General features: G+C 49.3%; 1 protein-coding gene across 3 annotated transcripts in view; it reads left to right on the top strand.

Moving 5' to 3' along the window:
* The first annotated feature begins 246 nt into the window (after positions 1-246).
* Positions 247-22,985, top strand: part of ARHGAP8 (Rho GTPase activating protein 8) — a 28,763-nt gene continuing 6,024 nt past the window's right edge. The window contains exons 1-9 of one of the 3 annotated variants that reach the window (XM_074272147.1): positions 247-389; positions 3,688-3,813; positions 4,182-4,322; positions 6,562-6,649; positions 7,042-7,173; positions 8,388-8,474; positions 11,526-11,624; positions 13,128-13,238; positions 22,385-22,458. In XM_074272147.1, coding sequence (XP_074128248.1) covers positions 281-389; positions 3,688-3,813; positions 4,182-4,322; positions 6,562-6,649; positions 7,042-7,173; positions 8,388-8,474; positions 11,526-11,624; positions 13,128-13,238; positions 22,385-22,458 — 967 coding nt within the window. In that variant the 5' untranslated portion in view covers positions 247-280. Of the gene's footprint in view, positions 390-1,767; positions 2,582-3,687; positions 3,814-4,181; positions 4,323-6,561; positions 6,650-7,041; positions 7,174-8,387; positions 8,475-11,525; positions 11,625-13,127; positions 13,239-22,384; positions 22,459-22,985 lie in introns of those variants that run through there. The other 2 variants (XM_074272150.1, XM_074272148.1) reach the window with 2 other exon arrangements.

Consider the following 22,985-nt stretch of genomic DNA (forward strand, 5'->3'; position numbering starts at 1 on the left):
TTTCCCCTTCTGGAGACTGGGCTGATTTGCCCACTGACACATTTTGATGGGACCAGAGGGTCTCCTGATTTTCTGGGTTAACCTTCCAAAGCCCAGTTGACCTCCCCGACATTGAAGGGAACTTCATGGGACCACTTTCAAGCATCCATGAAGTGACTACTGCATGCAGAATAGAGCTCTGAGCTGGCAAAAAGGAAACAGTCAGGAGCGTCTTCTTGGAGCACACAGCACCTAGTGGGAAGAAAAGCAAATATATCCATCGCTTTAATATGCGTTGAACATGGATAAATTCAGGAGAGAGACAGAAACAAGTGTGGCCAGAAGTGCAGGCAGGCTTCCTGAAAGAAAAGCCTTGAGGGAAGGATGTCCACCAGCCCTGGTCAGAGAAGGTATTAGCTCAGACGGACTTTCCCCCAGCCTCCCAGCATCCCCTGGGCTGAGGCTGGGGGAGGGCTAACATGTCCCAGGAAGGGAGGGGCTTCTGTTGGTCCCTTGAGGGCAGTCTCTACGAATCCCTTTTTTGGATCTTTAATATTTTCCTTCTTTGTTCTTTTAATCCCTGGGGGCTGGCATAGAGTCATGTACACACTGGGTGATTAATAACTGTTTTTCCTCAGCAGCAGGGTAGGAACCCAAAGGTAGGCCTCCTAACACCCCCCCAGGCTACTTATGTTGCCCTTTCAGTCCAGGGATGGGGAGTATGTCCCGAAGCTGTTCTTCCTGAGGGCTCTGCTGACCTGTCACCCTGACCCTGGCTAAGCCCCTTCCCTTTCTTTCAGCCTCAGTTCCCTCATCTAAAACATGAGGAAGGGGTCTAGGGAATGAGGAATTAGCCCTGTGGACTCTCCCCCAAACCCACCAAGGAACACAGGGGAGGTGGCTTACGGGGATCTTGATTTCAGAGACATAAGGAAAAGCTCCACAGCCACGGCAGACAGTGGCGGCCCGCCGAGAGCGGAGGCCAAATGCCCCTTTTTGTAAACTGAGGCTGCTGGACTTGCTGACTTCGGGAGCCGCCAAGAAGGAGGGAGGGCTGCCACGGAACTTCCTTTACTCAGTCTTCAGGAAGAAGTGGCCTGGGGGGGGGGGCAGTTCAGGGGGTTCTGGGCGTCTCAGACTGAAGACTGCTGCCCTCCTCCTCCTGTGTGGTGTCCCGCCTGGCCCGGGGACCCTGAGGGGAGTGGCCCTGGTCGGGCTCTCCCAGGTTAAGGAAATCGGGACGAGGAGAGGCGCCGGGAGTCCTGAGCAGCGTTCCTGGGCCAGGCGGGGGCGGGGTGGGGGGCACGCGGAGTGAGGCGAAACCCGAGATGTGGGGGAGCCGGGCCAGCCAGGCTGGGCCTCGGCGCAGAGCGCAGGCATGTGCACGCGGGCCCGACCCGGGGTCGCCTCCTCCGGGCCCGTCCCCGCTCAGCCCTCCGGGGCCGCAGGAGCAGGTGAGGAGCCCCGGGGGGGGGGGAGACACACAAAGAAGGGTCCTCAAAAAGCATCCCCGCTCTGGGGGGCCCACTCATGGCCCGTGCCTCTCCACGCCCCTCCCCTCGCATCCCCCCTTTTTTTCTATTTCCTTTGCCTTCTCCCTCAGCCCCGGCGCCAGCTCTTCTCTCCCTCCCCTCTTCCGTCCCTCCCGATCCAGCCCCTCCCTCCGTAGCTTCTTCTCCCCTCCCCTCCAAATTCCACCCCAGTCCTTCCCCGGTTCCTTCCAATGTCCAACCCCGCCTCCCCCCCACCCCCCCCGGCCCAGGAAACGGATTCCGGGCTCCGCTCCTCCCCCATCCGCTGGCCAGCTCGCGCCCTGCGGCTTTAGGGAGGGGGAGGGGCGTCGCTCACCTGCTCCGCCAGGTAGGCGAGCCCGCACGTTCCCCCGCGGCCGCCGCACCCGTGTGCTCCAGGCCTCTGGGCCTGGCGGGGCCGGCCCGGGCCACCTTCCCGAGGGCCAGGTGAGCCGGCTGGGCCGGGCTGGGCGGGGAGAGGAGGACGGGGTCCGCGCACTTGTTGCTTCCGCAGAGGCGGGTGCCAGGCTGGAAGCTTATTCCCGAGGGGGAGGGGCCGCTCTTCTGTGCTCCCCGGGCGGGGTCATCTGCCCCCCGCCGCTATTCTTCCTTCCCCCTCCTCCCACGGGAGACCCCGTTCCCGTCTCCTCCTGAGCTCCTGGACTCCGAGCTGCCACGGACCTCGACCTCTTTTTCCGAGGCCTGGGGAGGCTGGGAGTCCGAGGAGACCGGAGAGCGCTGCCGGGGCGCAGACACGATCCCATCCATTTCACCGAGGGGGAAAACTGAGACCAGGAGAGGGGAACGGCCTCACTCTCCGAGAGCTTTAGCCAGCCTGGCACGGGTTCGGTTCGGTCTCTGCGTCTTTGGCCCTGTGGAGGCCCGGGCTCCCCGAGGTGCCTAATAGGAGCAGTCCCCATTCGGGATCTCCTCGGAGCCCCTTAGTGAGCCCTTCAGTGTCAGGAGCCCCCTCTCCAGCTCGGGAAGGGGAGGGGCAGGGAAGGCTCCCCGACTTTCTGCCCCCGGCGGCTCCGGGCCCCAGGCTTCCTGCATTCCGAGCGGCTATCTCCACCCACAGATGCTAGGATAAGGTGTGTGTGTGTGGGGGGGGGAGTATGGGCCGGGGGAGGGAGTGTCTTAACCGTTTTGATAGTAAAATAGCTCCCCTCTCGTCCGTCTTTGAAGAGGTTGCTGCTCTTCTGGGCTTCAGTCCCACACTGATTGCTGAATAAAAATGGGAAGGGATATGTTTGTACTTCTAAATTCTGGACAAACGTACCCCACGAGCGCTTCCACATTCAAAACAGCAGAAAAAGGGGTGCGTGTGGTAGGCAAAACTAGTTTCTTCCCTGTAAGCAGTGACCTGAGGGCCTCGGGGCTTGGTCTGTGTTCCCTCCCTCCCAGTCTTCCCCCTGTTGTGTGCATGCCCGTGTACTTTACAAAGCTAAGAGGTCCCAGACTCGGCATCCTGAGCTCCTGGGGCCTGCAGAATTCGAGGTGCTAGACGGCTTCCCCAAGGGAACGACCTCTTGTTCTGCTCTGTCCTCTGATTCTGAAAGGCCCCAGCTGGTTTCTTTTTACAATCCTTGAAGTATAGGGAGGCTCCTTTTTAATCGGTCATGTCTTTCAGGTCCTCTAACAATTCTAACTGGGTCGCTGAGCCCATTATCAGCTGGATAATGAAGTCCAGCAGCGGCCCCAGCCCCCGGTGTCCATCAGGCTTCTGTGGAGAGCACTAGGGCGCTATATTCAGCTTTTAAGAGTTTCAGCCAAGCTTGTGAGGACATTTAGATTTGGTTGAAGTCAGTGGATGTGAAGTTGAGCTGGGACTTCCGGCCTCAGGGTCCTCCCCTGTAAAAGGAGGGGATTGGACTAAGGAACCCCCCCTCCAGTTCTAGAGCTGGAAGGAGGAAGGCTCACTCTGACAGTTACATGATCCTATGGGGATTGAGAGCCCCCCAACTTCCATGGGCAGCCAGGGTCCCCACTACTTTCTTCTCTGATATCCTATTCCTCTGCAAATGCACCTTCTCCAGACCCCTGACCATCTGAAGCAGAGGAGAAAAAGGCAATTCAGTCAGCCCCACCAGCACCCCCAAACCTCACCCAGCCACCCCCAGCCCCACTAATTCTGGCTGTTTAAAAATTCCTTCCATGATTTTGTGAGATCCTCATCGGCCATGTGCATCCTTTCTAGAGCTGCCTCGGGAGAGACGATCTGATGACCAGGAAGGACCCCTGTGCTCCGCTTCCAGCCTCCAAGCTGGATTGCTTCCTGCTGAAAACATGTCGGGGACTGACTTGGAAGCGTTAGCAGAGATTGGTAAATGCCCCCGATTCTTTTTCACTCAGTGTCCTGGATGGTCTAGGGCCACCGTCCCAGACAGGTATAAGCATCAGAGACTGTATCATTCTGCTGTTTCCTATCCCCCCAAGGGCCTGATGGGAACCATGGGGCCAGGATTGGTAGGAAGGAGCTCTCATTCTTCCCCAAGGGATAGTTTTGGCTTCTCTGCCCATTTTAGAGATAAGGGAAACTGACAGAGAAGTCTCCAAGGTAGGAGCTGCCCTGGCGGCAGTCCTGAGATCTGCCTCTGTCTATGGGCGTGAATGGTGAAGCTTATAGTCCTTCTTGTCAGGACCTCTGCTTGCAGAAGCTTTCCACCCTTCAGGACTTGTTTCTTGCTGCAGAATTACAGAAAGACGAGAAAGCCTCCATTTTAGGAGCGCCGAGGATGTCGCTTTTGCCCACTCCAGCCTATGAAGACTCGGCCCTGAGCAGGGATCATCCTTACTATGATGTGGCCCGGCATGGGATCCTCCAGTTAGCAGGTATATGGGGTTGCAATGAGGCTGGGGGGGCAGGTGCCCTGACCCCAGGAGGACCTCAGTGCCCTAGGCGGCTTTCAGCGGGGGCTGGTGGGTACCTGGGAGGGAGTTTGCATGAGAAGAGCTCCCCAGGAGCAGAGGCCAGAAGCAGCCCCCTCTAACAACCTAAAATCCCCTTCCTGAATGTCTCCCTCTAAACCGCCCCTAGGGACTTGGTGCATCTTGGCCGGCTCTGCCATGCTGGGAAGTTTCTGAGGGGGGAACCTCATGGTACCCGAGGCCCAGCCTTAAGCGCCTCATCTCTCCACTGGGGGAGTCGCTAGAAGATGAATTGGTTCGGGGGTCCAGGCAGTCATTCTAAGTGTGGCAGGAAGGAGAGTTCTCCATCTGTGCCCTGGAAGGAGGAAGGCCCACTCTGACAGTTACATGATCCTATGGGGATTGAGAGCCCCCCAACTTCCATGGGCAGCCAGGGTCTCCACTACTTTCTTCTCTGATATCCTATTCCTCTGCAAATGCACCTTCTCCAGATCCCTGACCATCTGAAGCAGAGGAGAAAAAGGCAATTCAGTCAGCCCCACCAGCACCCCCAAACCTCACCCAGCCACCCCCAGCCTCACTAATTCTGGCTGTTTAACAACAGTACTGAGTGTGAGTCAGACCCCTCGCCCAGAGGAAGAAACTGTGGCTGAGACTCTGTAGTGGAGAGAGTCTCCTAACTAGCTAACCTGGACCTTCAGGGCCTGCTGCCTCCAGAGGGCACATTCAGGGCAAGACCCACTTCTCCGGTCCCTCTGCTCCCTTCCCGAGCCTCCCCACCTGCTGTGGCCACTCGCCCAGGTCCTGCCAGCCTACCTTTGCCAGGTCTCAGATGAAACGTGAGAGGGCTGCATCTTCTCCAGCCACCTTTTGGTGCAGGTGCTGGCTGCCGTGCACAAGGGACGCCTCCGTCATCATTGACCCGGGGGGATGGGGATGGATGGTGGCTGCTGGGGTTTAAGGGAGTGGCTCCAGGACGCCCCTTTATCCTGAACTGCCTTCTCTGTGTTGAAGTGAGATGTGGCCCAGGAGAGGTGCCCTCCTTGGTCTGGGCTTGAGTGCCTCCCAGAGCCGATCACTGGGCAGTTGGGCAACATGCTGGCCTGGGGCACCGAGGGACGGCCAGTGCCAACTTCGGAGCTCACGGCTGGTAGGTGGGCCGGAGGGGTCTCCCAGAGTCATTGAGTCAGAGACTCTTATCGCTGAAGAGAAGCAGGAGTTTGGCCAGTCCATAAGCAGCGTGTTCTGGGCCATAGGTAGTGCAACAGAGTCCCTACCCTCAGTGAAGGGCAGCGTCACCAAGAAGTGGGAGCTTGGGCCCCATGGCAAATCCCCCAAGGCCAGATGGGGCAGGCTGGGAGGAGTGCGGAGCCAGCCAGCTCTGTTCCTGCCTTGCCTCTCTTGTTCCTCTTCCTCTTTTTCTTCTACCTCTCTCCCTTTCTTTCTCCTTCCTTCCCTCCATCCTTTCTTCTTTTTTTTTTCCCTCTTTTTCTTCCTTTGAACCCACTTGAATCAGTTTTTATTCTCTGCCCTCATCTGTCTTTAGACGCATGTGCATGCACACGGATGTTCCTATATGCACATGCACACAGATGTTCACAGCTCCCTAGAGATTCCCTGCTGTCTCCCCAGTCACTTGTTCCCTCACTGAGAACACGCAGCTTCATCCTTTGTGCTTCCATTCCAGAGCCTGGGTCAGTGTCTGGCGCACAAAAGGCGCTGCTTCAGTTCTCGTCCTTGACATTTGGGTGCCAGCCTTGGAAGCCCTTGTGCCAAGGTCTCCGTATGTTGGCAAAGCACTTGCCATCTGATGTCATTTATCATACACCCCACGTTCAGGATAATTAGGGCCGCTCTCATTGTCCCCACTTTGCAGATAAAGAAACTGAGCTTCAGCAGTTCAGGGTGCTCCTCTTCCTCCCCTCGGTGCCTGAGCCTTGGGGCTGGAAGGAAAGGACAGACATCCCCAATCCTGGAAGAGCAAGCTTAGCAGAGTTGGAGACCAAGGCCCGGAGAGGGGCCAGCGTCACCCAGGTCCTATTCCTGCCTGGATCCCCCACCCTGGTCTGGGGTGTGCACAAGCCAGAAGCGTATTGCTGAGATCCTCCCTGGTGCCCCAGTGAGCAGTGAGGAGGCTCCCTCAGGGACAAGCTCAGGCTTCCCAGCTCTACTCTGACCCGCAGATCTTCTTTCCGCTCTGCAGGGGATGATAACTCAGGAAGACGAGTCATCACCTTCAGCTGCTGCCGAATGCCCCCCTCTCACGAGCTCAACCACAGCCGCCTTCTGGGGTAAATCCGCCTGGTCTGCCCACTCGAGAGAGATTGCTATCCTAGATCCTTCCATTGCTGAGTAACACAGGATTTAGTGAGCATTTATGAAGTGCCTGCTGTATACCAAGATCTGTGCTGGAACCTGGTAGAAATAAATCTCCTGCAAGCTGCTAGCCTTGCCTTCGTGGGTTTTACAGCTGAGGGAGCCGGAGCAGCCGGCACTCTCCTGTGGGCATTTGTCTCTGCTTGGGCCTCGGGTCTCTCCTGCCCATCTGGGCTTCCATACTCCCCTGCTGAGTTTTCTGCTAGCTTTTGGACGCCTGTGGGAGGGAGAGCTTTGCAGTTGGGGTGGGGAGGGGGAACATGATGAGCAGATTCCTCCATAGCCTCTCTCCTCGTACCCTGGCCAGATACCTGAAGTACACCCTCGATGAGTATGTCGAGAACGACTATACCATCGTCTACTTCCACTACGGGCTGAGGAGCCGCAACAAGCCGTCTCTCAGCTGGCTCAAAAGTGCCTACAAAGAATTCGACCGGAAGTATGTGTGGGGGCCGGTGTTGGCTGGGGGGGAGGAGGATGGGACTGTTGCAGATCCAAGTTGGGGGGGGAGGTCGCTTCTCACTGCAGAGGGAGGAGGAGAAGCCGGGACAGTGATGGTGGGGATTGCCCAGTGGAATGGGTGGCTCCTATTGGGACCCAGAGGGCATCAGTTTTGAGTGACTCTTAAAATTAGTGACAGCTCAGCTGATGGACAGAGGGACAGAGGCATGTGGGGCCCCTGCCCTGCCACCCTTACCCCCGAGCCTCTGTGAGCCCCTGCATCCGTCCTTTGGGGCGATGCTCTGCTGATGGGATGAAATGGTCCTCAAACACCAGGACATCTTTGGTCCCAGAGATCTTTGTGCATCGTGGCCTCCTAGGCCAGCCCCTCCTAGTGCAGAAGAGGGAAAAAAAGGAGGCACAGAAAGGAAAAGAGCTGATCCAAAGTCACACAGTACTGACAGGATTTGAACTCAGGTCCTCAGACACCAACAGGGATGTTCTCAGCTGCCAGTCATTGGCCACTGAGAAGTAAGACAGACTCTCCTTATGGAATCGACTGTCTAGGTGCCTGGGAAGCAGCATAAGAAAGGGGAAACGGGACATGCTAACGGCAGCACTGTTGACCGTCTCTGGGACTCAGAGCAACAGTCTGGGCCTTGGGCCCCTCATCTGTAAAATGGGCTTAAATTCCCACCCCTGCCTCCCTCATGGAGCTGCAGAAAGTCTGTGGAGAGACTGGAGGTGGCAGCCATCCTAACTGGGGGGAGGAGAGGGATCAGGACTAACGGCCGGAAGGGACGGCCTCCTCTTGTCTGAAGTCTCGCTTAGCGTTGTTGCCTGTGAGACCTGGGAGGGAGCTAGAACAGGGAAGGTCAGAACTCTGTAGGAGTGGGGTAGTCTGGGCCTTAGAGTGTCAGAAGTGGGTAAGAACTTAGCATTTAACAGGAGAGGAAACTGAGGCACAAAAGGGAAGAATCTTGTCCAGAGCCGCAGGATGACTTGGGGATGTTCAGGGTTCTTTTATGGTGACTCACTCAGATCCCCACTAGCTGTAGCCTTGTTGCACCAGGAGTCCGGAGTCAAGAGTCTGGACTTGCCCTTGTGGGCCTCTTGCAGAGGCCCGGGACAGGACTTTACCTGTCTGTGTAGGTGCTTTCATAAAAGAGCCCCCATCGGAGTACTCACGTCCCTCTGTGTTTGCTCCGACAGGTACAAGAAGAATTTGAAAGCCCTTTATGTGGTGCATCCTACCTACTTCATCAAGATCCTGTGGGGCATTTTCAAGCCCCTTATTAGGTGCGTCTCCATCCCTGGGGGCTGCTGGTTGGGTTCTTTCTGTTGGGACCCTAGTGATGCCATTGCCCCAAGAAAGAGTCTCCCCAAAGCCTCCCTTGTGTCCTTGAATCGCATATCCTCGCATTTGGCCTGCTCCCAGCGGGACCCCCGGCAGAACCTAATGGCACCACAGGCTGTAGCAGAACGACATTACTGTCCACCTTTGTCCGGCGTTGCTCCCTGGTGGCCAGGGCTGGAGGCAGCTGTGCATGAAGGGAGAGCTGCTTTCTGCTTCATTTTGTATTCTGATTTTTAGACTCTGCAGCTGGGGGCAACTGCTCTAGAGAAAACACCCTTGGTTTAAAGTCCAGGAGACCTGGGTTCGAGTGCTGACTCTTCCTATTCTTGATGATGCTGAGCAAGTCCTTTTCCCTTTCGGGGTTCCCACTGGGCTTTCCCCTTGTAGTCCCTGGACTCTAGCTTCTTAATATGTTGTGCTTCTTCTCTCTTTCTGTAATCTGTTCATGCTTCAATAAGCACTTATTAAGTACCTCTTGTGTGCCAGATATGTGCTGCACACCAGGGATAAAGTGATGGGAAAAAAGGAAATAATGCCGACTCTCAAGGAGATACTATCAAGAAGAGTCTTCTCTCTTTATGTGTGTCTCTCTCTGTCTCTGTCTCTTTCTCTGTCTCTGTTCTGCTACCGACTCATGGAATGACTTGGAAACATTTAAAAGCTAAGGCAAAGGCTGCTGAAGGAGGTGGTTGGTCTCTTTCTCCAGGAGGAGGGGCTGGTACAGGTGGGTGGGGAGGGGGCAGTATGTCGCTAAGAACAATATGGGGCCCGGTTTGGTATCAGAGCCATGAATGTACCTATCTTGTCAATGGGTAGGAAATCAGTCGGGTTCAGGGATCTGAAAGCTGAAGAGGCATTTGTCCCTGGGCTCTCCCTGGTCCCTTTCTCTTCTTCTCTTCTGTCGTTTGTAGCTCTGCACTTTGCCTCTCTTCAGGTAGCTCCTTGAAGGAAAACTCATTGACAAAGGGCTGTGCAAAGGAGGAGGGGCCTTGCCCCAGAAGCAGACCCCCCCCCCCAAGCCAGGAGAGAAAATGGCAGAAGGGCTACTTGAGACTCCCAAAGTGAAAGGCACGATAGGGAGGTAGGGGCTACCTGGCTTTGGCTGGAAGACAGAGAGAAGACTAGGTCTGTAAGGCAGGAGGAACTTCTGGGGTCAGAGGGCCTGCCTCCAAGTGTCCTGAGGGCCCTTCCAGCTCTGCATGTGGGCTCCCCAGATGATGGGGCCATCTCCCCACGGTTCTGTTTGGGGGGACTAGAGTGGAAAGCCCTGCAAAGGGTCCCTCCCCAGTGCTTCTTGCAAAGGTCTCCCTTCACAACTGAGACACTGGATTCCATTTCCTCCACTAGAGGGAGGCAGCTCCCACCAGTTGGCTGCTCCTGCTGTAAGCTAGTTAATCATGGGCATGGAAGGGAAGAAAAGTTTGCTCTCTTCACCAAGCATTTATTAACCTCTTGCTGTGTGCAGTGAGAAAACATCCTTTGGAGTTTACATGCTACTAGTTGACTCCTTTGGTTCACATTTGGTGTGAGAGTCCAAGAGCTACATGGGCCAGCTAGAGGGGGAAACTGAGGCCCAGAGTAGGTTACAGACTCAGGCCTGGGACCAAAATGGCCGGCTGCCCATCATCCCCTGATTTTGCAGAGGGAGATACTGAGATTCACTTTGTTCAAAGTCATCCAGCAGAAGTTTATCCCTGCAGTCACCGAGAGAGCTGGAAAGTTGTAGTGTTTTCTGAAGGGGCAGCAGGTTGCCTTTGGTTTTCTGTGTATGTGGGAGAGGGCGGCAGAAAGGGGAGATCTTGATCTCCAGACTACTGGTCAGGCGTGAGCCTCTTGTCCTGGCTTCTCCTGGAAAATCCCTCCTGACTTGGTTCAGCCCATTTTCTCTTCTCTGTTGCAAGTTCTATCTTCTGACCTGACACATTCCTCTCGAGGAAACATTATTCACCTGGTTCCTGGGTCTGTAGCCTCCAGATCATGCTGGCTTTCCCCCCTTCATTAGCTGACAACTCCACCTCCACATGGGTTCTGCAGCTATTCCAGGGCAGACCTCCTTAGCACCTGTCCCTCAGCAGAGATGTTAAAGGGAGATTCTCAGCTCAATCTCCAGTTCTTAATGCAAGTATTTTCACCCCTATCTTCCAGAGGAGGAAATTGAGGCACAAAAGTGGTCTTTTGCTGAAGGCTGCCTATTTTGTCCTTGATGGGGCTAACTGCTCAGAATGTGGGTTCCTTAAGGGGAGGGCCAAGCTCTTCCTCTTCCTCCGTAATCTCTCCCAGATGTGGTACCTTCCTTTTTTCATATCCCTTCCCATCTCTGTAGAAATCGTACCTGTTTCTACATGGTCTTCCCCTTTGTGACTTTTTTGAGGGCAATTTTACCTTTCGTTGTGTCCCTAGTACGTGGTGCCTGGTACATAGTTAGTGCTTAATAAATGCTAGTTGACTGGTTCCTAACAGGGGATATAGGCAGAGTCAGCCCTCGCTGAAGTGACCTATCTGCTCTGAGGGTATCAGTCCTTTATCACCCTGATCTTACTCTGGCTTCCCACAATGCTCCTGACTCCCAAGTGGCCTCCTCTCAGGGGTGAAGTGATTTTCAAAGAATTTATTGACTTGATTTTGTTGACATGAAGTTGTCAGGGAGCCTGACTATGGGAAGGCAGCCCCTCCTGCCTCTGCCCACCTTGGTGCCTTTTCTGTGGCTCAGTAACCACAATGGCCCCAGAGATTTAGGAATCTCAGCTGTGTGAATTTAGATAAGTCCACTGCCCTCTGCAAGCCTCTGTTTCTTCCTCTATAAAATGGGATGATAGCGATAGTGGCTTTTTACTCAAATCGTTGAGAAGACAGGAAGTTACTGATCTTGGCAGGACTTGGGTTCTACAAGAGACAGAAACTTGAACTGACCTGGCCTCCCTCCCTTATCCTCACCCCCTCAAAAATACCTCTTCTTAACTCTGATCCTTTCCTTTTTTTTTTTTTTTTTTTAGCCACAAGTTTGGAAAAAAGGTGACATATTGCAACTACTTAAGTGAGCTAAGGCAGCATCTCAAGTATGACCAACTGGTGATTCCTCCAGAGGTTATTCAGTGAGTAGTAGAAATGATGATGGGGACATTGATGATGGCGATCATGAGGGGGACACTGATGACAATGGTTGTGATTGTGATGGTGGGGACATTGATGATGATAGGGACTTTGACAATGGTGAGGATGGTGGTGATAGTGATGGTGGGGATATTGATGACAATGATGGTGGTGGTCATGGTGATGATGGTGGGGACATTGATGACAATGATGGTGGGGACATTGATGACAATGATGGTGGGGACATTGATGACAATGATGGTGGTGGTCATGGTGATGATGATGGGGATATTGATGATGAAGGGGATGATGATCAAAACACTGATGACGATGATATGTTGGTGACGGTGGTAGTCATGGTGATGCTGGGGACATTGATGACAATGTAATGGTGATGGTAGTCATGGTGATGATGGTGGGGAGATTGATGACAATGGTGCTGATAGCAGGGACATTAATGACTATAATGGTAGTAGTCATGGTGATGATGAGGAAGATGTTGATGATGGTGATGAAGATGATGGTGATGAGGAAAGCACATGTGAGCTCAGGTAGAGCTCAGATAGAGTCTGAATCATACCTAAGCTTGGTCGGGACAGGCGTTGGCTCAGAGTACATTATATGCGGCAGCAAACTCCACTGACCAGCTCAGACCTGGAGATATGCAGCTGAGAGTCAGGCACACCCTTAACCTGGAAGAGCTTGACTAAGGTCCATGGAAAGAGCACTGGCCTCGCTCCAGAGTTAGAGGCTTGTTGTTCCCAGGCCCCAGAGGGCCTTTCTCTGTGACTTGGGGCCAGGCCTTTCCTATCCTTGACCCTCATTTTCTTCAGCTTCTGAATGAGTGCCTTGATCTAGATGATACCCAATTCAGATAAATAAGCATTTATTAGGCACCTCTTATGTACTAAGCCTATACTAATTGCTGAGAGGGAAAGCAAAGGGGCAGATAATGCTTTTGAGGAGATTGATTCCCTGGGGCTTTGTGGGTGAGAACCTGAACATGAATAAGTAGGTATATTAGGATCACAGCTGGAAGGGACATCAGAGGATATCCAACTCCTTCCCTTTACAGATGAAGAAACTGAGACCCAGAGTTGGGAACCTGGTCACAAAGTCTCTGAGGAAGGATTTGAACCCAGGTCCTCTGACTTCAGAGTTAGTGTACACTGCCTGCAGGAAGAAACAAATTTGAAGACTTTTGGGGAACTTTACCAACTCAGGGAATCAGGGAAAGTTTTTGTGGGAGGTGTCCCTGGAACTGAGCCTTGAAAGAAGCTAAGGGTTCTGGGAGGCCTTTTCTGGGGGCAGGGAGAGGGCATTCCAAGACTGGAGATGGGAGATGGTGTGCCCAGCTCTTAGCATCCACCTCTCCCTCTTGTTCTGTGAGTCTCAACTTCAGAGCTCGGAGGAGCTATGGGAACTTCTGCCACTTTGGATGGAGGGGGGAGCTCTGGGGCCATCTGTGGGTGCTATCAATGACAGGATCTTTGTTCTATCCCCAGACATGATGAAAAGCTGCAGAACATGAGGCTGGGCCTCCCACCGCCCTCAGTGAAGATGCCTCCCCCTCGCCCTCCACTGCCCACCCAACAGTTTGGTGTTAGCCTAAAATAGTAAGCCAAAGAGTTGCTCGTTTCTCTTGTTTTCCTTAAATTTCTGAATGTCTGTGTGTCAGAGGTCATCAGGAACTTCCAGGAAGTCTTCCCTGATTGCCTCCCCTCCCACCCAAGAAGGGCCTCTTTCTAATCATGTGGTTTCCTGCCTGCCTGCCACTTTTCTTTACTAGACCAGAAGCTCGCTGAGGGCAGGAGCTCCCATACCTGCTGTCAGACAAAGCTCTCATTCTGTGAGCAAAACTTAGTTCCCTCTCTGGTAAAATGAACTGGCTCACGTGAAGGCCCCTCCAAGCCCCAAATCTTGTGCTTAATTTTGGCCAGTGCCATTGCCTCTGTGGGTCTCAGGATCCTTCCTTACAAAATGGATCTGCTGATAATCCCACTCTCCAGCCAGGGAGTGACTTGGCAGAAACAGACTTCTTTTAAGCCTTTTAGCACAGAGCTCTGCTCACAGTAGATGCTTCATAAATGCTGGAAGAATAGCATAATCTACTGGGCTCAAGGTTGCTAGCACATGGTAGGAGCTTAATAAATATTATTTAGTTGGATAATCAAAGTCAGTGGTATTGGGTGTGCTATTTGTGCATGCAAGTGCCTATGCTTTCATGGATAGGGGTGGCACATTGGAAAGCATATAGGACTGAAAGTCCCAGTGTGCCCCAGAGTGCTCAGGGAAGTAGGGAACACCCCATCCCTGGTGCTCACCCAGCAGAGACTGACTAGTCCCTCATCAGAAAGATGCCTTTCTTTTTTTCCCTAGTACATTTATTTATTTTTAAATTGTTTTATGAATCACGTTGGGAGATCAATGGAAGTAGAAGGGAAAAACCATGGGAGAGATTAAAAAAAAAAAAAAAAACCAGAAAAAAGTGAATGAGCATTCAGTCTCAATTCTTTTTTTCTGGATGCACATGGCATTTTCTGAGCAAAGTCCATTGGGATTGCTTTGGAAAACCTCTGCCTTTTTCATTGTGCCCTCCTCCCAGGAGGGTGTAACCTCCTGACAAAAAGGAAGAGAGTCTGGCTCCACACTCACCTTGGCTGTCAAGGGAACAAGCTTCTTTCTTCCCTCTCTTCTGGAACTCAAACTAGGCCACTTCCAATTTTCAGTGTGCATTTCCATTGTCCTGAGGGATGTCATTCTTCTCCATCATCAACATCATCCTACTCAGGGATGGATAGGATTTAGAGTCTCTGTCCCTCATTCTCTGTAAATTTGTGTAAGGTAGAGTCCTGGTAACATTGTTTTTCCACTCAAATATTTTCAGTTGCTCCATTACTCTTTGGCCTTTGAGACCCTCCAGCCCATCAGTCAATAACCAAAGCACCTTCTATGTGTCAGGAATAGTATTAAGAGCTGGAGATATGGAGAAAGGCAAATAAGAGTTTATATTCTGAAGGGGAAGAGAATATGCAAACAATTTTCTATCAACAAATTATAGAAGATAAGTAGGAGATAGAGGAATGGCTCTAGAATTAAGGTGGTTGGAAAAGGCTTCTTGTAAAGAGTGGATTTTAGTTGAATTTTAAAGTATGTCAGGGACTCAGGAGGTAGGATGAAGAGGAAGAGCATTTCAGGCATGGGGGATGGCCAGAGATAGAGTTTTGTTGGAGGTTGGAGTCACAACATAGGTAGTATGGTGGGAAAAAGATGGGAAGGAGAAGGCTATCAATTCCAAAGAAAGCATTTTGTACTGAATTTGTATTATAGTTTGTTGTTTTTGTTTTTGTTTTTTTCTTCTAATTTTGCAGAAGTCGTTGATTGTTCCACTTAGGTTTTTTTTTTTTTTTGTTTTTGTTTTTGTTTTTAGCTTATTCTTTAAGGTTCTCTAGCTAAAACATCATATCTGCAAAAAATGATGCTGTTTCCTTATGGCCTGTTCCTTATTCCTGCACATTTTTTTTCTCTTTTTGCTGGCACCATATTGAATGGTAATGGTGATAATGGGCACCTTTATTTTATTCCTGATATTACTGGAAAGACCTTTAGTTCACCTAAGTTACAGATAATGTTGGTTCCTAATTTTATATAGATTCTATTTATTATCTTAAGGAAAAGTTCCTTTTATTCCTATGCCTTGTAATGTTTCATTGTGTTGGGATTTTTAAAAAAAGTAATAGAGGTTAAATTTGTCAGAAACTTTTCTTGTTATCTATTGGTATGATATATGACTTTTGATGCTTTTATTATTAACATGATCATTTCTACTGATAGTTTTCATAATACTGAAGCTGCCCTGCATTCCTGCTATAAATTTTTTGGTCTTGGCATATAATATTGTTATAATTTGTCCTTTGTTCTAGAAGAGAACCCTGAAATCATGGAGGTGATGCTGTACCATGCAAGTTAAATTTAAGTAAGAGAAAGCCCTGCAAGGTCACCTGTTTCATTTCCCCTCTGGAGTCATCTGGGTCTACTGGCCATATATAATTAAGGATGACTGGAGATGACTCTAGTTGCAATGGTATATATATATATATATATATGTATATATATATATATATATATATATATATATATATATATATATATATATATATACATATATATATATATATATACATATATATATATATAGTCTAGGCATATAATCTTTGTGACCCTTTCTTTTCCTTTTTTTTCAGTTTGTGCAGTATTAGGATTGATTGTTCTTTAAAGGTTTGATATATTTTGCTTATAAATCTATCTGGTCCTGGGTTTGTTTTTTTCCTTTAGGAGTGGGTTTAGAGATTTTTCAATTCCTTTTTCTGAGACTGGTTAAGAGACAAATTGCAGCCTTTCAAAATCAGCAAGTATTAAAAGTACCAGTATTCCTGATTCCTCTTTTTTTTTGGGAAAAAAGGCATAATCTCTTTAAAAAATAATAATAATAAGTATTAAACATGAAGAGGGGCAGCTAGGTGGCGGAGTGGATAGAGCAGCAGCCTTGAATTCAGGAGGACCCGAGTTCAAATGTGGTCTCAGACACTTAACACTTCCTAGCTGTGTGACCCTGGGCAAGTCACTTAACCCCAGCCTCAGGAAAAAAATAAAATAAAAAAATAAACATGAAGAGCCCAGAATCAAAAACCCTCCCTCAGCACACCTCCATAGTGGGGAAAAAATATTGAAAGAAAGCTAAGAATACTGAATACCCAATTTTTTCCATGTGCAAATGCCTCCAAAGACCACTCTCCAGAAGTGGTAGATAGGTGTGAGATAGGGAACTCATGATGTTCAGTTATAATAGGTGGCTCAGAGGCTTCAGTGGCTCAGAGTCCTGTCCTAGGGCCACTCACCTGGACCTTTTAGTCCTGCTGTGCACAAGGCAAATCATGCACTCCTGCAAACCATTTAGGGAACAACAGACCTTGTTTCAGAGTTGGAAATCTGGTGCCACATACTAGAAAATACTGGATGTCATGCAGTTACTGCCCAACGGAAAGAGCCATACTGCTAATGGGATAGCCATAGGGCTGATCCATGAATCTTAGGTTGTCTGCTGACAGTGCATATAAGTGGAAAAAGGAAGACCGCCTCAGGCAGAATTTACATGCTGGGAAAAGTTGGATTTGAAATCATATCCTTGCTTTAATCCTGTGTGACTATGGGCATATATCTCTGCTTATCTGTGTCCCTCAATTTCTTTATCTGTGAAATGGAGATCCCAACCTTTGCAGTCATTACTTCACAGGGTTAGGTTGGAAAAATCCTTCTGTAAACTATAGGGTATTCCATAAGTATGAGTTCATATCATTATTATTGTAATAGGAATTTTATATATTGACTATCCTCACAAATGGCTGACCTGGGATAATAATAATCCCTTTGCCTGCTATTAATTTGTTGCCACGTTAATTCTCATCAGCGAGGGATAAATTGAATGTTTTCTTTTTAACTACTAAGTTTGCAGTGTGGCTATTATTAAACAATTAGCTCTGAGCCCCCAAACATGTTACTTTTCATTTAATAAACTGAAGAAACCTCTTTTCCAAAAAAAAAAAAAAAAGTAGGTAACCTCTCTCTATATCAAAATCTCCATCTCCTAGGCTTAAAGATATCAAAATCACCAACAACAGAATTAATTTAAAATCTAAATACCAATAATTTTTTTTTATGTTGTAGCTATGAGAATGATTACATCCAGAATCTGACTTCTCCTTTATTCTGAAACTCTGTCCCACCATTCAGCTGTGAGGATGGCAATCATATTCTTTTAAGAATATCCTTATTTATTTGCAATATAAAGGTTAAATTCAGTCCTTTCTGGAAATAAGTTCTTTCCCTTTATCTTGTTTAGCACAAAATTAACTCTTCAAAAGGACCTTATCTTTAGTTCTTTTTAGGTTACAGCTAAAACTCAACCTCTTTATAGGTAACAGTTAAAAACCTGACTCCTCACAAGTTCCTCAGAGTAAAAATTCAAACACTCCCCACTGAATCCCCAGGAGAAGTAGTTAAATTGATATGGTTCGAAATTCTATTGCCTCTTAGAGTGACAGTATACATATATTGTATATAGAGTTCTGGGAGAGATTTTATATCCATAGGTATGTCTATAATAGCAATGTAATACTTGCCAATTATATATGTGTGTATACATATACATATATATATATATAATATGAATATATAATAGTAATTGATAATTATGTGTGTGTGTGTAAAATTAAGCCTGAGATTAAGAGGCTTATAAGATAGTACCGGTGAATTTAGGGTCAAGGGAACTGATCCAAATATGAAATCCCAGCTCTGTTCCTTACTGCCTCATAACATCAGACAAATAAGTTTATCTCTTTATGTCTCTGCCTATTCTGTGCCTCCTTTTTTCTCATCTGTAAAATGGGAACAATCGTCTTCCTACTAGACCTGTTTATACCTAGAATGGTAGCTGCTGGGCCTGAGGCCACCAGCATAAAGTATTCTTCAGACAGAGGTGCCGCAGGGGCTGAAAGGCCACTTAGGGTAAGGCAGCAGAACTTCCAGTCACTTCCTATTTAAGGAACTCCTTGAGAGCTAGTCTTTACAGTGGAATTTACAAATGGCCTCAAGTCTGAGATAAAACTCTGCTTATCTTACAGCTCCATCTACTGGTTAGAAGAGCAGGGTTCCCCAAGATAGGGTGTCTGGGCTCTCCTTGTTCACTAGGCCCCGGGGCAGCCTGATCTTATCACACCCAAGAGGAGGATTAATTAATGGCCTTCCCAAACATCATTCATTTCCCCCTTCTCAAGCCTTGGGCATGAGGAGTGAGCTATGGTTGCCTCAATGGTGCTAATTGAAGATGACACTGTTGCTGATTGAGTTAGCAGTCTAAGAGAAACAATTAAGAGATGTAAGGGAAACAACAATTAGGAGAATCAGTGGCCTTATAATTGCTGCTAGTTAATTTTAAAATCATAGATGAAATTGGTGAAATGCTGAATCTCCTGTAAATCTGGGTGCAGAACTCTGAGGGTACAGTGTAACAAAAATCAGGAAGAAAACGCACACTGATTAAGCGCTGGCTGTGTGCAGAGCCAGGTTTGGGGAATGAAGGGTAGACTGAGGAGTTTGGACCAGATGTGACCTATTTCCAGAGCTCTTATCTTAATGAGGAGACAAAACAATAACAAAAATGCCTGGAATGCTGTAGGTGCTTAATAAGTGCTGAGTTTAGGTGTTCACCTAAAGGAAGCAAAGGGCAAAGTAAGGTCAGAGGGGGACTGTTAGTATTAGCAAAGGGGTCAGGAAGGCTTCATGGATGAGGGGAGATTGGAACAATGAGGAGCAGGTTTGGGGCTGGAATGGGGTTCAGAGCCCATGTAGGCTAACCTTGTTGTATCCCTGAGGGCACAGGGCCAGTGAGAGGCAGAGCTGTGATTGGAACTCCACGTTCAGCCTTCCCTACCACTCCTTTCCATGCTGTCCTCCACTGGCGTGCCCTTTCAGTGCTTCCTTTAAGGCTTGGAGGCTACTCCACATTGCACAGACCTTCCAGGCCAGCAACAGCCCAAGCTCCCGCAGGTCCCCAGAGATGGAAGGTGACCAAGCTGGAGAGGCTTTGAGTAGATATTACATACTATAATTACATTTCATGCCGTGGAAATCCAGGGTTCACACACCCAGAACTGCAGGAGGTGAGTTCTTTCCCAGCCAGGTGAGCCGCGCTAGTGCCCAGGGGGTGTTTAGTGACCTGCCCGTGGCATGAAGAGACCAAGCTGGGAATTGGACCCAGGTCAGGGGTGCTCTTCATACAGACAGCCCTGTTGTTTTAGCCAACACTGTTCCTGAAAACTGATGCAAAGATTGGAAGGGTAGAGCAGGCAGATGACCACCAGGGAGAGAGAAAACTCCGAGCTTCCCCTGAGATAAAGGCCGATCTTTCAATACTTTTCTGCCCCTTTCTAGATGTGAGTTCTGATCTGCTGCTACATTGTTATGAGATTTAAACTGGATTATGGCACATGGATGGGGCAGGCTACAATGTGTCTCAATGGGGAAGGATATAATGTATCTCAATCTGTATAGGCTACAATGTATCTCAATGGGGCAGGCTACAATGTACTTCAATGGGGAAGGATATAATGTATCTCAATCTGTATAGGCTACAATGTATCTCAATGGGGCAGGCTACAATGTACTTCAATGGGGAAGGATATAATGTATCTCAATCTGTATAGGCTACAATGTATCTCAATGGGGCAGGCTACAATGTACTTCAATGGGGAAGGATATAATGTATTTCAATCTGTATAGGCTACAATATATCTCAATGGGGCAGGCTACAATGTACTTCAATGGGGAATGATATAATGTATCTCAATCTGTGTAGGCTACAACATATCTCAATGGAGCAGGCTACAATGTATCTCAATTGGGGCTCTTTCTGGGGAAGCTCTGGCTCCCATGCAGCCATGGCCCTTTCTGGGTCTGAGAAGTTTGGGCGGCCTTGGAGAGGGGCTCATGAGCTCTGGATCCTGGCATCGGAGCTGGTCTTCCAAGCATGTTCTCCTCCTTTGTTTTCCTCAAGCCGCTGGTCTCCCCAGCAGCCACGGCAGGACTGGCAAGGCCTGCAGGACCAGGGGCTGCAGAAGCAGTGAGCCGATTTGTCTCGTTTGCCTACAGGTGGAAGTTTGTGCTGCAGCTTTCTGTTTGATCCTGCACCCTGGGAGGCCTGAATCAGTTGGAAGGGCCCCCCTTCCCTGTGGGTCTTCATCCCTCTCTCCTTGGGGAGGAAGCAGAGCACTGGAAGGAGCCTAAACTCCAAGCTGAGAGGCTTCCAGACTTTCTTCTGACCCTCCGGGGACCCTCTGATCTAGGCAAGGGACTGTTTGTTGGGTCTAGCTGGGGGCCAGGTGGGGCTTCCAATGCAGTTCTGGCTCAGAAGTGGAGCAAAATGCGAGGCCCCAGGCGTTACCATTCTGTTGTCACCAGACATGGCATGGAGTTGGGGTTTCAGCAGATGCTGCTTTGGCTCAGCTGGGAGCTGCCTGCCCACCTCCCACGGCTATTGGTGTTCAAGTCAGAACTCTGAGGGAGGAAGGAGCTCCTGACTGCTCCGAGCCTGAAGTCTTCCCTGAACCACTTAGGCCTTGAGGACAATTTCAGTACCTTTTTTTTTGTAAAGCAATTGGAGTTGAGTGACTTGACCAGGACCACATGGCTAGTAAGCATCAATTGTCAAAGGCTGAATTTGAACTCAGGTCTTCCTGACTCCAGAGCTGGTGCTCCTTACCTTTTAAGCAAATTAGCCTGGCCTCCTCTGGCTGCTTAGGGTAAGGTCTTAGCACATTGTTCCGCTAGAGAGTATCATAGTGTACAGAGTTCTGGACCTGGGGTCAGGAAGACGAGTTCAGATGTGACCTCAGATGTTTATAGCTGTGTCATCCTGGGAAGTTACTTAAAGGTGTTGTGACTCAGTTACCTCCCAAGGTTACCATAAGGATCAAATGAGGCATTATTCATAAAGCACTTTGCACATCTTTGAACGTTCTATACCTAATTGCTATTGTTATCATTATTGTTATATTAGAAATTATTATTCCTACTGTGGCCGGATCCTTGGGAGCATGTGCTTGTGATGAATGTGTAGTCTTCGCCCTCTTGGAGCAAACATCCAGCTCAGAGTGTTAAACATGTCGCTTGCAGCCCCCCAGCTCTCCTGAGCGGGGCTCAAACCAGATACAAATGTAATTGGGAAATATTTAACAAAAAAAGAGAATAAAACATCAATAATAATATTTTAAATGGAGCCACAGAGATCCTTCTTTTTGATTCAGTGGTCCCCACTTCTATTTGAGTTGAATCCCATGCATCTGGAAGAATGAGTTGATCCCCTCCCAACACACATGTTCCAGGTGAGATGCTGGAGCCAAGAGCCACGGCCCGAGAGCCCCAACTTCTGCTTCCCATTGAGTCACTGTCTCCTTAATCCATCCGATCTTCACAGGGCTAGTATAACCTTCTGAGTCCCTTTTAAAACTAACAAGGGATTCATCAGACTCAAAATAATAAATGCACTAACCCTTTCCCACATGTATAGCACCTTCCTAGTCTTCATCTTCATCATGTCCATAAAGTCCCTGGAAGGGAGATTGAGCAGGCATCTTATAGTGGGGAAAAAATGGAGTATCCAGTGGTTTGTTTGAGGTTGTGTAGCCAGTTAGTGTTAGGTTGAGAGCAGAACTTGGAGCTTTTGACCTTTAGTCCTTGATGTTGGATTGAGCACTGCCTGTTCTGTGCCTTTGGGGGTTATTATTGGAGATGGTAATAATGAGAGTAACGGGTGTCTCTGAATGCCTGAAAATCTGCAGAGGTTTAGCATGTACAGACCGGATTGGTGAGGTTAGGATTGTGGCCATTAGCTTAGTGTGGGTTACTTGTCCAGAGGAACATAGCACACAGTGGTCAGGATGTGACTCTTGCCTCTGTCTTCCTGTCTCCCAATCCACCACACCATGACAGGTCTCATATAGTGTATTCCGGTCAGGAAGGTCCTTCTTCCTGTCTCCCAATCCACCGTGCCATTCTCACGCCACCAAGGTGCAGTTTGCATCTGTAGGCTCTCCCTCTGTCATGCATTTCTTTTGAGGGTCTAGGGATGGGTGGGCAGGACGGAAGGGTTACCTCTTCCTGTTTCATTTCCCTAGTTCTGCCTAAAAACTGCCCCTTTCCTTTCCAGCATCAGAGACAAAAATAAAGGTGAGCTCATCCCACCAGTCATGAAGGAGACTGTGACCTACCTGAAGGACAAAGGTGAGTGTTGGGGCAATTCGGTGAGCCCCCAAAGGAACTGAGGGACCAGAATCCCAGTGTGGTCATGGCAGGGAAAAGAGATGGAACATTCGTGGCTACTGGAACAGTAGGGCAGGAGCTATTCCCCAAAGCTTCCAGACTTAGCAGCAACCCCGAGGGATTTCCTTCTATAAAGAAGGAAACTGAGGCTCAGGAAAGGTTTGGAGGACCATAGACTTAAAGCTGAAAGGGACTTTGGAAACCATCCAATCCAGAGGATTGCTTGCAGAGGAGGCAGCTGAGGGCACAAGGGGAGTGGTTTCCCAAAGTCACACAGTCACTGTGTCTGGATCCAGATCCAAGCTTTTTTCTTCTCTTCCATAAATTAAAATTCAGGCTTTGTCAGCTCCAGGCTTTGTGGTCTTGGGAAATCTCTGAAAATGCCCATCAGGCAAGTTCAAGCAGAGCTTGGGTCCTGGGTCTTCTGCCAGAAACTACTGCCTCTTGGAAAGGATGCCCCTGCCCTCCTGCACAGCTGTGTCAGTCAG

This window comes from Sminthopsis crassicaudata, chromosome 5 (assembly GCF_048593235.1).
Source record: "Sminthopsis crassicaudata isolate SCR6 chromosome 5, ASM4859323v1, whole genome shotgun sequence".
In the NCBI taxonomy this organism is placed as follows: Eukaryota; Metazoa; Chordata; class Mammalia; order Dasyuromorphia; family Dasyuridae; genus Sminthopsis; species Sminthopsis crassicaudata.